At 43.6% G+C, this 13,174-nt stretch overlaps 1 protein-coding gene across 1 annotated transcript; it reads left to right on the forward strand.

The window, feature by feature from the left end:
• Window positions 1-1,419: 1,419 nt before the first annotated feature.
• dusp1 (dual specificity phosphatase 1) lies at window positions 1,420-5,291 on the forward strand. The gene is made up of 4 exons (XM_076292034.1): window positions 1,420-2,111; window positions 2,398-2,546; window positions 2,697-2,916; window positions 3,877-5,291. The coding sequence occupies exons 1-4, from the start codon at window positions 1,703-1,705 to the stop codon at window positions 4,230-4,232; spliced, it is 1,134 nt and encodes a 377-aa protein (XP_076148149.1). The 5' UTR covers window positions 1,420-1,702; the 3' UTR covers window positions 4,233-5,291.
• The last annotated feature ends 7,883 nt before the right edge of the window (window positions 5,292-13,174 follow it).

Below are 13,174 nucleotides of genomic sequence, written 5' to 3' on the forward strand. Positions count from 1 at the left end.
TTCTTTCTTTCTTTCTTTCTTTCTTTCTTTCTTTCTGTCTTTCTCACTCTGATGTTTCTAGGCCTATCTACATCTGTCATTTTGTCAGTTTATCTTTTTTTTTATATCGTGGCTCTAGTTCTTTCAAGTTGTGTTGTTGAAATGACAGCCGAGATGGTCAGCAGAGTCCTACAGCTCTATGGCGAGCCCCAGCAGTGCGGAGGTGATGTCATGACCTATCTATGCATTCCGCTTCTTTTTCAATGGGGGGGGGGGGGGCACTAAAATACATTCTCAGGTTCCACAGCAAACTGCAATGAGAAGTTTCTGGAGAAGAATATCAAGTTGTGCACAATTAGTGATCATGTATTTTGCATGATAATGTATTTCAGTATAGTAAATATCACACCAAGGTAAGGGATCTGATAGGTGAAGAGGGTCAGCAACACGAAAAAAAACACGAAAATAATTTACCAAACAGGATGTGAAATTGGGTAGTTCAAAAAAAGAGTGACAGCTCTGGTCATGACAGTGCGTCACATCAGGGTGTGTTGACAGTACGACTCAGGCATAAACATCAACAAACGTGTCAGTGCGGTTTTAGGTGTCAGTTTCCCTAGATAGATAGATAGCCTATGTCAGCATTAGACACCCAGGTCGCCTAATCCTACCAATACTGCAAAACCATTTTTAATCTTTCGATTTTCTTTCATAGTTAGATCTAATATCGTTGTTTTGGAATTTCAAAATAATTGCGTTCGTCCTAGGCAGTGTTCTGAGCATTGGCCATATCACTTACTGTTAGTGTAATGATGTCTTACCGCCAGCGCTGTTTTCGGCGCATGGAAATTTACCAGACCTCAAGTTTCTATACAGTGATTAACTTTTATGGTTACCCTTTGCTCTCGCCGCATTGAACACTATGTACCCCTGTACAATAAAAACAAAGTATAAACTTTTATGATCGTCCTGACAGGTATTCACTAATTATCTTATTATTTAACAAAGCTCATTTCAAGAGTATAATAGAAATCTAATAAAACAATAACATCATGGAAAGTTTTCCAAATTCCTATATCAGAAAAAAATGTTAATATTATAGTTTTGATCTCAATTAAGAAATGAAAACGTAATCAACAATAATGTCTACAATAATATGTTAAAGTGTGCACTTCGGCTAAATTAAGGGGCTCGATAATATATTTAGGCTATAGCATTATACCATATCTAGAAATAGATATAAATAGTTGAAATATAATACTTGCTTTCTTTGCAAAGTCAATCTCTCTTTAAAGAAGGTTTGGTGAGGTTGGCCCGATTGCGCATGACGTTGGTGCAAATTCACGCGGGCGTCGGGCCAAAATGGGCGGGTTTGTGACGTCAGTCAACTCTCATTCACAAGGAGAGGTTACTATATAAGACCTCTCACAAAACTTGGAGGTTAGATTACACTCCCTGAAAAATTGCAAGGGATCGTTGGGGATATTACAGTCTCCACCATAACAACAAACGGACACCTGAAAGAAGAGGCGGACTAGGTGATTCTACATCGTTTGTCTGAATTTGCTACATATCCGGAATCTACACTTTAAATAAGCTATCAAGAAGAACAAAGAAGCCATTACTACAGAGGATTCTTGTTTTGTAACAAAGAAAAGAGTACTAAGTGTTTCTCAAACGCGACTTCGTTTGAGGAACAAATATATCCGCCAGCCATAACTTTATGTATTTAGATTTTTCGTTTTCAGCCAGACGTACTACTATGGTCATAATGGAAGTCCCTAGCATCGACGGTGCCTCTTTCCGGGCACTCTTGGAGGGAGATGACCCAGGCTGCCTTGTATTGGACTGCCGTTCTTTTTTCTCTTTCAACTCCTCTCATATCCCCGGCTCTACGAATGTGCGCTTTAGCACAATTGTGCGCCGGAGAGCAAGAGGAGGACTTGGATTGGAGCACATCGTTCCAAACGAGGACACGAGAAACCGACTTGTTTCTGGAGAGTATCAGACTGTAGTGTTTCTCGACGATCGAAGCTCGGAACTAAGCCAAGTGAAGAAAGACGGAACGCTGATGCTTGCTGTTACTGCAATGAGTCGCAATCCCTGTGGTGCCACCATATTCTTTCTTAAAGGTAAATTTTATTTCTATTGTCAAAGAACCCATGTATACTTTTGCACGAGGTGTATATTTAAATGTCATACACCATGTCAACACAGCGGCCTTTACTTTACACCTTATAAGGTTACGACAGTGAGTGAGGCGCATGTGTTGATCTCAGCTGTTGCCCCTTTTAAATGAAATTCCATGTCTGCTCAGTTAACGATGTGCGAAAATAACCACCCGGAAACAGCTGCCCCTCGAGAGTTCACCCGAGCCCTTTGCAATTCACCCCATTCACTAATTTGTCTGCTTTTCAGGAGGCTTCGACAACTTCTCCAACGAATATCCGGAGATGTGTACCAAGCCCGCCCCCCCTCAGGGCTTGAGCCTGCCCCTGAGTGCCAGTTGTCACCCAGACAGCAGCGACCCAGGCTGCAACTCTTGTAACACTCCGCTTTACGACCAGGTATGTTCCGCCTGCCCGGTTTTTATAAAACTCTAGTGCTTCCGTAGGGCTTAATAATGGCTGTCAACAGGCCTCCTCAGTGTTTGTTTTGTGTGCCCGTGTGTGCAATGAGACCACTCAAAGTCTGCTATTTGGATTTTTCATTTTCAGGGAGGCCCAGTGGAGATTTTGCCCTTCCTCTACCTTGGCAGTGCCTACCATGCCTCCAGGAAAGATATGCTAGACATGCTTGGGATCACAGCCCTTATTAATGTCTCAGCCAACTGTCCCAACCACTTTGAGGACCATTTTCAATACAAGAGCATCCCCGTTGAGGACAACCACAAAGCTGACATCAGTTCCTGGTTCAATGAGGCCATCGAATTTATTGGTGAGACCATTTCCCCAAACACTCTTAAAATCACCCTACACTTACATAACAAGCACATATGTCACCATGGGAACAACTGACAGTCAGAAACTCCCTACCCCCTCCACTTCCAACTGTGGCTCATTCAAATTTGAATTTTGAAATAAAGAGGGGTGCTTCCCTCCAAAATTGACCAGCTGGACAACCCAGTCCCCCCCACCTCCTGATCACAATGGCTTACATCATCGTCTCCGATCTGATTTAAATAGGTGGCCCCTTTCATGTAAAGCCGTGTGGCACGACCCAATCTGCTTCTCAGTGGAGCAACTGGCTGCGTTTGAAAGAGCCCAGCTCCTTTGTTCAGTCACAACAAAAGGGCAGCTTCTCTAGGCTTTCGCTGGCCTTCCTCCCAGATCAATGCTGTCAGTGGGGGGTGGTAGCCACTCCTCCCCCTCTTTTGTCCTTTCTGCCCCTCTCTAGACTAATGCCCCCTCCTTACCCAGCCCCCATCACCCCCCACAGAGCATTTCTTCCTGCCCCCCCCCTGCTGCCCTAATGATTGCTTTCTTCATTACTGATCCTGTTGAGGCTCATTTGCAATTGAAAGTGTCATTGTTTTTGGTTGGATGTTTTCTTTGGGGCTGTGAGGTGGGGAAGGAGGTGGTCCTTAAGTATACCCTTTCAAAGGCCAGGTAGCCATTAAGCCACTTCCAGTCATACCTGAGTGAAGTGTAGGTGAGCTGCATTCCACACCAAATTGCTTGAGGCCGGGACTCTCCAATAACAGATGTACCTGTCCCTCTAGGTACTTTTCAGGCCACTGGTTATCTTCCCAGACAAACAATATAAAAAGAATGCCTTCTGATGGGCATTGAGCTCAGCCACACTTGTGACTTCCCCCCTCAGGCTTTCAGCTTCTGTACTGCTACACCGTTTACATTTATTTAACCTTTTTGTCTCTTTGTCCTCTGTTTCCCACAGACTCTATACGAAACAAAGGTGGCCGCGTGTTCGTCCACTGCCAAGCGGGCATCTCCCGGTCAGCCACAATCTGCCTGGCGTACCTGATGCGCACCAACCGGGTCAAGCTGGAGGAGGCGTTTGAGTTTGTCAAGCAGCGGCGCAGCATCATCTCGCCCAACTTCAGCTTCATGGGGCAGCTCCTGCAGTTCGAGTCCCAGGTGCTGGCCTCCACCAGCTGTTCTTCGGAGGCCGGGAGTCCGGCCATGGGCAAGGGTGCCACCGTCTTCAACTTCCCCGTGTCCATCCCTGTCCACGCGGGGGCTAGCCCGCTGGCCTTCCTCCACAGCCCCATCACCACCTCTCCCACCTGCTAAAAGAGACTCTCTCCCTTTGGGACCTGATTGTGCCTTGATAAGTAGTCCATTGTGGAGATTCCTTCCAGTGATGGGCGTAAAAAAGAGAATGTTGCAGTGCAACTTCTGTTTGGCGTGCCACATAGTGGTCTTTTTTTTTGGCCGTGGTGGTGGACAGTTGCTTCGCAGAGGTGATGCCAAAAGCTTTGGCAGTCTCTCTCTAGCACGTGGCAGTATTGTCGCAATGTTCAGTATTGGCATCAAGGGCACCGTTTATTGTTCAGCCCAATACTTGATGGTTTATTGGTGTAGACTGACCGAATGTAACTAGGTCAGTGGATTTCCTCTAAGCAAAGGAGGTTTCCACAGACTTGTTTGCTAAATAGTGAAGGAGAAGCCAAGTATGAGAAGACTGAATGGGTAATCCCAGGGTGATCTGGTTTGAGGAAGATTGTTGATGGCTTTTGATAATCAGACAGATCTTTTTGTCGTTTTTGTTTTGTTTTGTCTCGTCTCTGGAACTCCATGGGTCATATCTTTAGTGTATATCTGTCTCAGGAGTTTGTTATTTCTATGGCTTTAAACTAGTTACTTTCACTCTTGTATACTCCAGTTGTAAGCCTTCGCAAAGACTTGCTCTGAGGACACCGGGAGGGGTAGACCCATCTCCTCAGATTCCTGCATATTTTCTTTCTTGTTTTTTTTTTCTCCTAAGAACAATGAATGAATGTATTTCTTCTCAATGGCCATGAGGGTGGACAAATACATGCCATCTGCCAGTGGCTGCCTTTTAAAACGACATCATATCCCATTACCCATCAGCTTCAGACAGTTTTATGTAATTCTTTGTTTTTGTTTTTCTTTCAAACACAAAATACCTCATGACTCCGTACTGTTCCTATACCTGGGCTCTGACCCTGAAAGCACTACCAGAGGGGAGTGTTTCTGGATACTGTTTGATGTCTCATATTTATTGAACTAAAGTAATATATTTGCTATGATTATATATTTTTACAGTTGTTTGTGATATGTCATATTTTGATACCGCTGAAATAAAATATTCTTTTCGTATAAACTTGATATCAGTTGTTGCTCTCCTTTGTGGTTTGCCCAGTGCCTCGGCATGGCTTTTTTTTTTTAAATGTGTGATTTAACGGTCCATACGGAAGTGCTGTATGTACAGTGAATATGGATGCAGTCTGTTCTGGTGATATTTCCTTGGTACTTTTGGAATTCCCCCATAACCTTTTTTAGCTGTCTCAGAAGTTGCCTAACTGCGTACTACATATGACCCAAGACCAAAAGCTACCCCGAGAGTCTCCAGTTGATTTGACTGAAGGAATGATATGACGTTGAAACAGAATGCGTGAGAACAGTTCCAGAACAGATTTCCCTGGGTTCTGACTCCCTCATTTCTCTGTGTGAAGGAATCTTCAGAGTTCATAGGGTTATGTTTAAGGGCATCTACCACAGAATACATATTAATGTCTCTTTGTCTGGGATCACTGGGGTCAGTGATCGCATGTGTGTGTGTGTGTGTGTGTGTGTGCACGTATGCGTGCGCCAGGGTGTGTAAAACCATGCCCGGCTAAGCTAACAGCAGGAGGGGTCACCAGACCAAGAAAGGCTGCCGGAGAAAGCCTCCTCCAAAGGGACAATAGAAGCAGCTGCCAGGCGTTTGGGAAAAGTGGGATGACTAAAGGACATTCAACCACGGGTCCAATGCGGCCATTTTATTCCTTGATTCAGGCATGGTGAAGGATTGTAACGGTGACACCACGCAGAGAGAGAAAGAGCCATGCCCCCACAGACTCCCACCCCTCTCAACCGCCTGCGCCTCTCGCTGCCACCCTGGAAACGTGTTTTGGGTTGCAAATTAGGGAAACATTGGCACAGAGTCGGCCTTCAGATAAAGGATCTCTAGTGATAATCTGGAACTGCTGCCCCCATGGAGTCCAAACATGGGCATGGGCAGCCATCATGGCCTACTGGTTAGCGCTTCGGACTTGTAACCGGAGGGTTGCCGGTTCGAACCCCGACCAGTAGGCCACGGCTGAAGTGCCCTTGAGCAAGGCACCTAACCCCTCACTGCTCCCTGCGCGCCGCTGTTGTTGCAGGCAGCTCACTGCGCCGGGATTAGTGTGTGCTTCACCTCACTGTGTGCTGAGTGTGTTTTACTAATTCACGGATTGGGATAAATGCAGAGACCAAATTTCCCTCACGGGATCAAAAGAGTATACTTATACTTAAACTAAGGCAAGCCTGGTGTGTCAGTTCATTCTTTTTGTGGTGTCGAAAGACACCATTTTTCTGTCTTTCTCTTTTCACAAAAATATGTAAAAAATGTTGAATCAACCAGTAGATTGTTGGTTGTGGAAAGTTTCTAATTCCAATCAAATCCCTCTGTGTTTTCTTGTTTCATTCATTTTCTGTCTTAACAAATCCTCTCTGTCCCTCAGGACAGAGGGCCCATTCTTCTGGGGGTCTCAGAATAATGTTTTTGTGCGCAGTCAACGGCTGCCTGCCTGATGAGATGCGAACAGCCACACACTTGTGATTTCCGTGGCATATGCTCCCTCCTGCCTCACACACACACACACACACACACACACATCCACGGCCATCACACCAAACCTCCACTGATCTTTTGTGCCCCCACAGGAGGCCCTCCCTGCTGGGGTGGGGGTTGGTGTGTGTGTGTGGGGGGGTGGGGGGTTGTGTGTGAGGTTTTAGGGTCGGGGTGCTGTTCAGGATCACGTCCTGTTACCCATCCTCTGAACTCTCTCAACTCTCCCCTGCCTTGTTTGCAACCAATGTTAGCTCACAAACAACTGTGAACAACCCACTTCCTCCCTGTAAAAGGTATTCTTGGCATTTTACCCACTGATGTCAGAGCAGAGAGCATGGCTCCGGAAGCCCTATTTGATTCATAAAAAAAGTGCTGAGAGGTTGCTGTGTGTGCAAGAATGTCACGATGTAATGATAACGAAAATGGTCTGTGCATTTTCACCAACTGAGGAATGCCATCAATCTTTCACCTCTGACTTTCTGTCTCTCTGTGAGTAAACTGTTGCTGGGACTTAGAGAACATTCTTTTCCTATGCTGGAGGGCACTCACTTAAAAGCATTCTCTGTCTGTCTGTCTATCTGTCTATCTGTGGACAGAACTGGCTTCTTCCCATCAGATGAGTAGGTGCTTTTTACCCTCTCCTTTATGGTTGATGTTTGTTGAATTAGAGATAAAGGGAAAAAAAGAGAATATATTATTCCAGGCTGAAGCAATTGGCTGAGGAATTGATTTTGTCTTCAGGCCCTCACACTTCTTGATATCTAGAAGTATTTATTGAGCACTGCTAGATGTTTAAAGACAGTTAATGCCATGGGTAAATACTGTTTTGAATCGATTTAATATATTGATATTGATAGTACATTTTTATATTTATCCATAGTGAATACATTTTAGACATACAGTATTTATATGTGGAATAAACATGACGTTTTAACTAGTAGGAGTTTTTTTTTATCTTTTCACATTACCTTTGAAATAGCAATAATGCAATAGCACAAAGACTGTTGCTCTTGTAGACATGCAGCCCACAACAATCTGTGTTTGTAAACCCTACCCCCCACTACTTAAGAAGTTGCACCTCTGTAGTTGACGTCTGCCAGTGCTGTGTCCTGATCTGACAGAGGATTTAGGCTAACAAGATGGGATCAGACTGCTTGAAAGTAAGGTATTAGGCTAAGACACAGACTTTCCCCATGGCGATCTGACAGGTATCCCCATCTCTCCTGCTGACACTCTGGTGACTACAATAAACCATTTTCCAAATTAAACTGAACTTCCATGGAGATCCTTCTTCATACCATTGATGTTTCAGTCATAGCTTGTTCCGCCAACATAACTAAATATATTATTGTCTCTGACACATCTTGCATTTCAACTGAAACACAAAAGCAAACTCAGACAGCTTTTTACCACTTTCATGTCAACTTATTAATCCACTGTGTGCATGTGAACTCTTGGTTCATTTTCAAATGACTTGGCCTGCTGGCGGCACTCATGCTACTGGTATAACATCAATGTGTGTGTGGAGGCCCTGGGGTAACATGAGCCAGGCCCTGAAAAAAAGGCTGTGCAGCAGCTATCAGTGAATGGGCTCTCAGAACAATGGCTGGCCAGTGTACGAGACACTCCCATCCGACAGGAAGGCTGTCAAGAACAGTCTCACGCCACATACTGTACACACACACACAGAGACACACTCACTCTCTCTCTATCTCTCACACACAGACACAGACACAGACACACAGACACACTCTCACACACACACACACACACACGCATACAAGCTCATGGGCACACACCTACACTCACTATACAATGCTTTCATACAAATCAAATGGGGACAGATGCACAGTCTCTCTCTCTCTCTCTCTCTCTTACACACACACACACACACACACACACACACACACACACACATTCGTTCACCCATACAGTTATTTATATTTCATTATATCCGTCAAACACACAAACAATAACAAATAGCATTCCCATTCACAAGTTCTTTTTCTCTTGGGTTTGAAAGAAAGAAACTTTAGTTCGACATCCATTAATAACGTAGAACACAACATCTCACAGGATTGATTCAGTCATAAACTGCCCTCATATGAAGGAGTGGACACCTCACATTCTCAGCAGGGTATACACAACAACAACAAATCATTGCATTTACTAAGTGCTTTATTATCTAGATACCCAGAGCACTTTACAAATGAAAGGGGGCATGCTGGTTTCACCCACCACTAACGTGGTCCACATAACACAGCCGGTGTGTAGTTCACCATCAGGAGAGACAGGCTTATCCACACCCACGTCCTTCTAATTCTGACCTCACGCGCACACCATTCTAATCCCCAACCCGGTAGGAAAGGGTGCCAGGATCACGTCTGCTCGTGCCGAAGGTATCACTCAGAGCAGCCAGCTCCTTATCTTCCCATAATGCCTTGCTAATCTCAACGCCCCACTGGCATTCTGAGGCCTTTCGCTGCATGGCGACCGTGCATGCTGATGTCATGGGAGCTTCTCCCTCATGGTGATTCCTAAAGGAGATTATCGTGTGCGTATGCAGAGCAGACTCGTCATGTTGTGCCTTAGCCAAAGGTGCACGCTTTGTGTTGCCGTTTAGGTTAAGTTGGGAACTACACAAGCTGGATATAGACCATGCACTTACTTCCCCTCAGAATGAATAAAACATCTATCTATCTATCTATCTATCTATCTATCTATCTATCTATCTATCTATCTATCCATGTAACTGCTCTGGAAAGCACTTTGAGATGTCTGTGTCTGTATCTGTGGCTAATGGTGCTACAACACGAAATGGAGATGAAACAAGAGGGTATGTTTAGGACTGTGTGGGTTGCATGGAAAAATATATGAATTAAACAAAAGGAAATCAAAGTGTTTGTGAATGTTTGTTGAAAAGCTATAATAAAGTATAGTAAATAAAGTTAAAGATAGAGTTTTCATGATTGTGAGGATGCAATCCTCCTCAGGTAGCTTCCTGTTTTAGGTTGACAGTACAATACAACACACAATGTAACAACACAAAGAACAAATCCAAACAACTTTATCAGCTCAAGATCAGCCCAGTCTGAAGGCCAGAAAAGCATATCACACTTCATCTGATGCTCCCTTGTGTTTCTTCTTCCCTGGAAAGCCACCGCAATCAAGTGCCATTCGCTGGGCAATCTCCCAACAGGAGGTCTAGCGTGAGAAGCATTCATGTGAGACACATCAAGTGCTAGCATCAGCAGTGTGTGTGTGTGTGTGTGTGTGTGTGTGTGTGTGTGTGTGTGTAATTACTGAATGGCCTTCTTCCTGGATGACTTCGGAGGGTGTCAGGACATGAGTATGTATCTGCATGAGTCACTGCAATGACTTCTTTTGCCTGAGGGACACTTTTTCAAATGGCAAAGCCACACACTTCCTCACATGAAAGAATCCAAGTGAATAGGTATTGGGAGTGGTGATGACAGTATCCTGAATAAAGGAGGCTACCAGGCCATGCTATGATTAACTGCCCTCATAAGAGATGAGCCCTTGTCGTAGAATATAAAGAATTACGTTGGGTGGCTTTCTTTTACATGGATTAAGACTATAGCTCCATACTAAAAGAAATCTTCAATGATAATCTCCATTGAGAAAAAGCTTTCAGTAGGCCTAATCCATGTACAGAAAGTAGGTTGTTTGGAGTTGTAGGTAGATTTTCTGATTGAATTACCAGATCAATTCTTCATCACAAGGAACATCTATTTTTTATCTTCTGACAGTGATAGGTCTTGTAACATAGGCTGTGTACAGATGGTAATGTATGATGTACAATAACTGAGAATGTGTTTTGTCATAAAATGATGACAAGAATGTACTAATCGAGGCATTTTTCTCTGATTTGAATCATATCAAGATGCTGCACAGATATTACACATATCAATGTCATATCCAGAAATGTCATAGCCTACGTAGGCAACCAAAACAAACACAGATGTCTGTGTGGTCAGCTATCTTTCACTCTCTCTGTGGAGAAGTGGTGGAGTCTGAACCCGTTAGCCTGTAATAAGATTCATCTCAAGACATTCCAAAAATGTCTGGTATGCTCTGACTCAAAGTTTATGGTGTTGCAATCTGTCACCAAGTGGAGTGGAGAGAAGTTGTTCCCAGTTGTGATTTCCTATTGTTGACTTGAGTTCATACCATATCTAACAGCCAGGAAGAACACATATCATTGATGATAAAGGACTATCATCAAAATCCAAATAAAAGAGGTGATGTAAAACTTATCATTGCATACACTATGATTTAAGCTATCATCATGAATATGTGAATCATCGTCTGATATATCAATTTGTGTCAGTTGACTTCATACTTCCCATGTGCGATAAGGACAAGAGAGAAAAGTTCTTAGTTCTTTAGGTGAGCCGCAGGATTCTATTTGTGAATCAAGTGCTCCCTCTTGTGGAGAAGGACAGGAACATGTATGAAGAGGGAGAAATTCAACCAGGGTTGAGTGAAGAAGTTGTGTTCATTTCATGTCTGAAATTCATTTTAAAATGTTGTTGTTGTTTTCTGTGTTTCTGTGTGCTACTGATATTTTCTTTCATTGTCTCCTGTGGAAAAGGAACTTGTCAGGACACAAGAAATGACATTTAGGACACAGGGGTATTTTCACATGCAAATCAGTACTTTGTTTTTCTGTTTTCATTCTTTTCTTACTGAAGTTTTTCTTTGACTGAAGTTAATCAGTGACTAGCTCCTTCACTTGCCAAGCCCAGGCTGAAAAAATGACCAGATTAAGTTCAGCCACAAAAAAGACTGGACTTTAGAATTGACAGAACAGCCTGTTTTAATAGCCAACTAATCCCAATAATCTTTTTGTTGCTCTATTTTCCTTATTTTAATTAACCTGTGTGATTCAGTCATGTAGTCTGTCTGTTGTGTCAACAATGTACAATTAAGATATTTTAAATATTTTACATTTTAGCCTACAATGATACATGATTTATTCCCTTCAAACCTCAACTGACTACCAGGGAAAAGATGTGAAGCATTTCTACCCTACAGTATGTAATAAACAAGCAAAGGCATTTGGACCATGTGAACTATTTATTTTATCAACTGTGTTGGCATGCACCCTATACACATTCATTGTCTTAACAGGCACTAAGCCCTGGCAGCACATCGCCCCCTCATGCAACTCCATTGGTTACCAGTCAAATTCCGCATCATTTACAAAATCCCGCTTCTCACCTACAAGTCCATCCATGCTCTGGCCCGTAAATACCTTTCTGACCTACTCCACCCATACACCCTTCTGCGGTCCCTCCGGCCTTCCAACAAGGACCAGCTGACTATACCCAGCACCAGACTTAAGGCCTTTGTGGTCAGGGCCTTTTGTGTGTCCTGTCCGTTCAAAAAACACCTCAAAACACATCTTTTCACTGAGGCCTTCGGACTCTAATTCCCTCACCATCCCACCCAGCACTCCTGCACGCACGCGCACACACACACACACACACACACACACACACACACACTTACTACCACCCCTTCTTGTAAAGTGACCTTGAGTTTCTAGAAAGGTACTAGCCTGGCGAGCCAGACCCACATTAAAATGTAGGGTCTGGGCACTCACCGTTCGCAGTGCTCAGTCCGAGGGGCGGGATAATCAGTTGTATTTCAAATTCCCTTTGCACGCAATAGGACGCAATAGGATATCTGTTTTCAAGTAGCAGGGAATTCAAGCCAAACCGTTGCAACTCTGCCATCAATCATTATGTTAAGCCCACCAAACGACTCTTTACACGATTTCAATGCCTGATTAAGTTTCGATTTCTGGAGCTCACAAGCCAACGGAGAGTTGCTAGACTAGCCCTGGCAGCAAATGTAATTTGCTGCCGCTAGGGGCGCGTTCTAGATTTCTAGGCTAGAAAGGTACTATATAATAAATTATATATTTATTATTATATATTATTATAGTTTGACCAACATTCTAATCTGTTTCCTGGTAAATTTTAAATATTATATTGTTTTTGTATTTGTATGTCACTTTGGACAAAGGCGTCTGCCCAATCCCATGACCATATAAAACTAATGTACAGGGCCGTAGTCACCATAGACATTGAGGGGGACGTGTCCCCCCCAATATTCAAATATGACCAAAATGTCCCCCCCAATATACGTACATAGAAAAAGAAAGAAAGAATAAAGCGCTATACTAGGCCTACAGGAAACCAACACGCATCAGAAATGTAATCAAACGTAACTAACGCACAAATTAGTGACCTATGGTTCCAGAGTACCCTACATCCCTGAGTGGTTTGTCCTGGTGATTTTCCGTTTTTGTTTAGTGGCGTGCGCTATCAAAAGCTTCCATTTACTGCACCCTACTGCGGTGAGG

Source organism: Alosa pseudoharengus, unplaced genomic scaffold (genome assembly GCF_046254945.1).
Source record: "Alosa pseudoharengus isolate Yale_2024_CS ecotype anadromous, Long Island Sound unplaced genomic scaffold, YU_APseudo_1.1 YU_APseudo_1.1_scf_19, whole genome shotgun sequence".
NCBI lineage: Eukaryota > Metazoa > Chordata > Actinopteri > Clupeiformes > Clupeidae > Alosa > Alosa pseudoharengus.

What these genes read in the sequence shown, in the direction of transcription:
- dusp1 (XM_076292034.1), top strand. Translation starts at nt 1,703, where the DNA reads ATGTATTTAGATTTTTCGTTTTCAGCCAGACGTACTACTATGGTCATA. An exon ending in ACACTCCGCTTTACGACCAG is followed by an intron (nt 2,547 to 2,696) that starts GTATGTTCCGCC and finishes TTTCATTTTCAG; the next exon opens with GGAGGCCCAGTGGAGATTTT. An exon ending in TGAGGCCATCGAATTTATTG is followed by an intron (nt 2,917 to 3,876) that starts GTGAGACCATTT and finishes TGTTTCCCACAG; the next exon opens with ACTCTATACGAAACAAAGGT.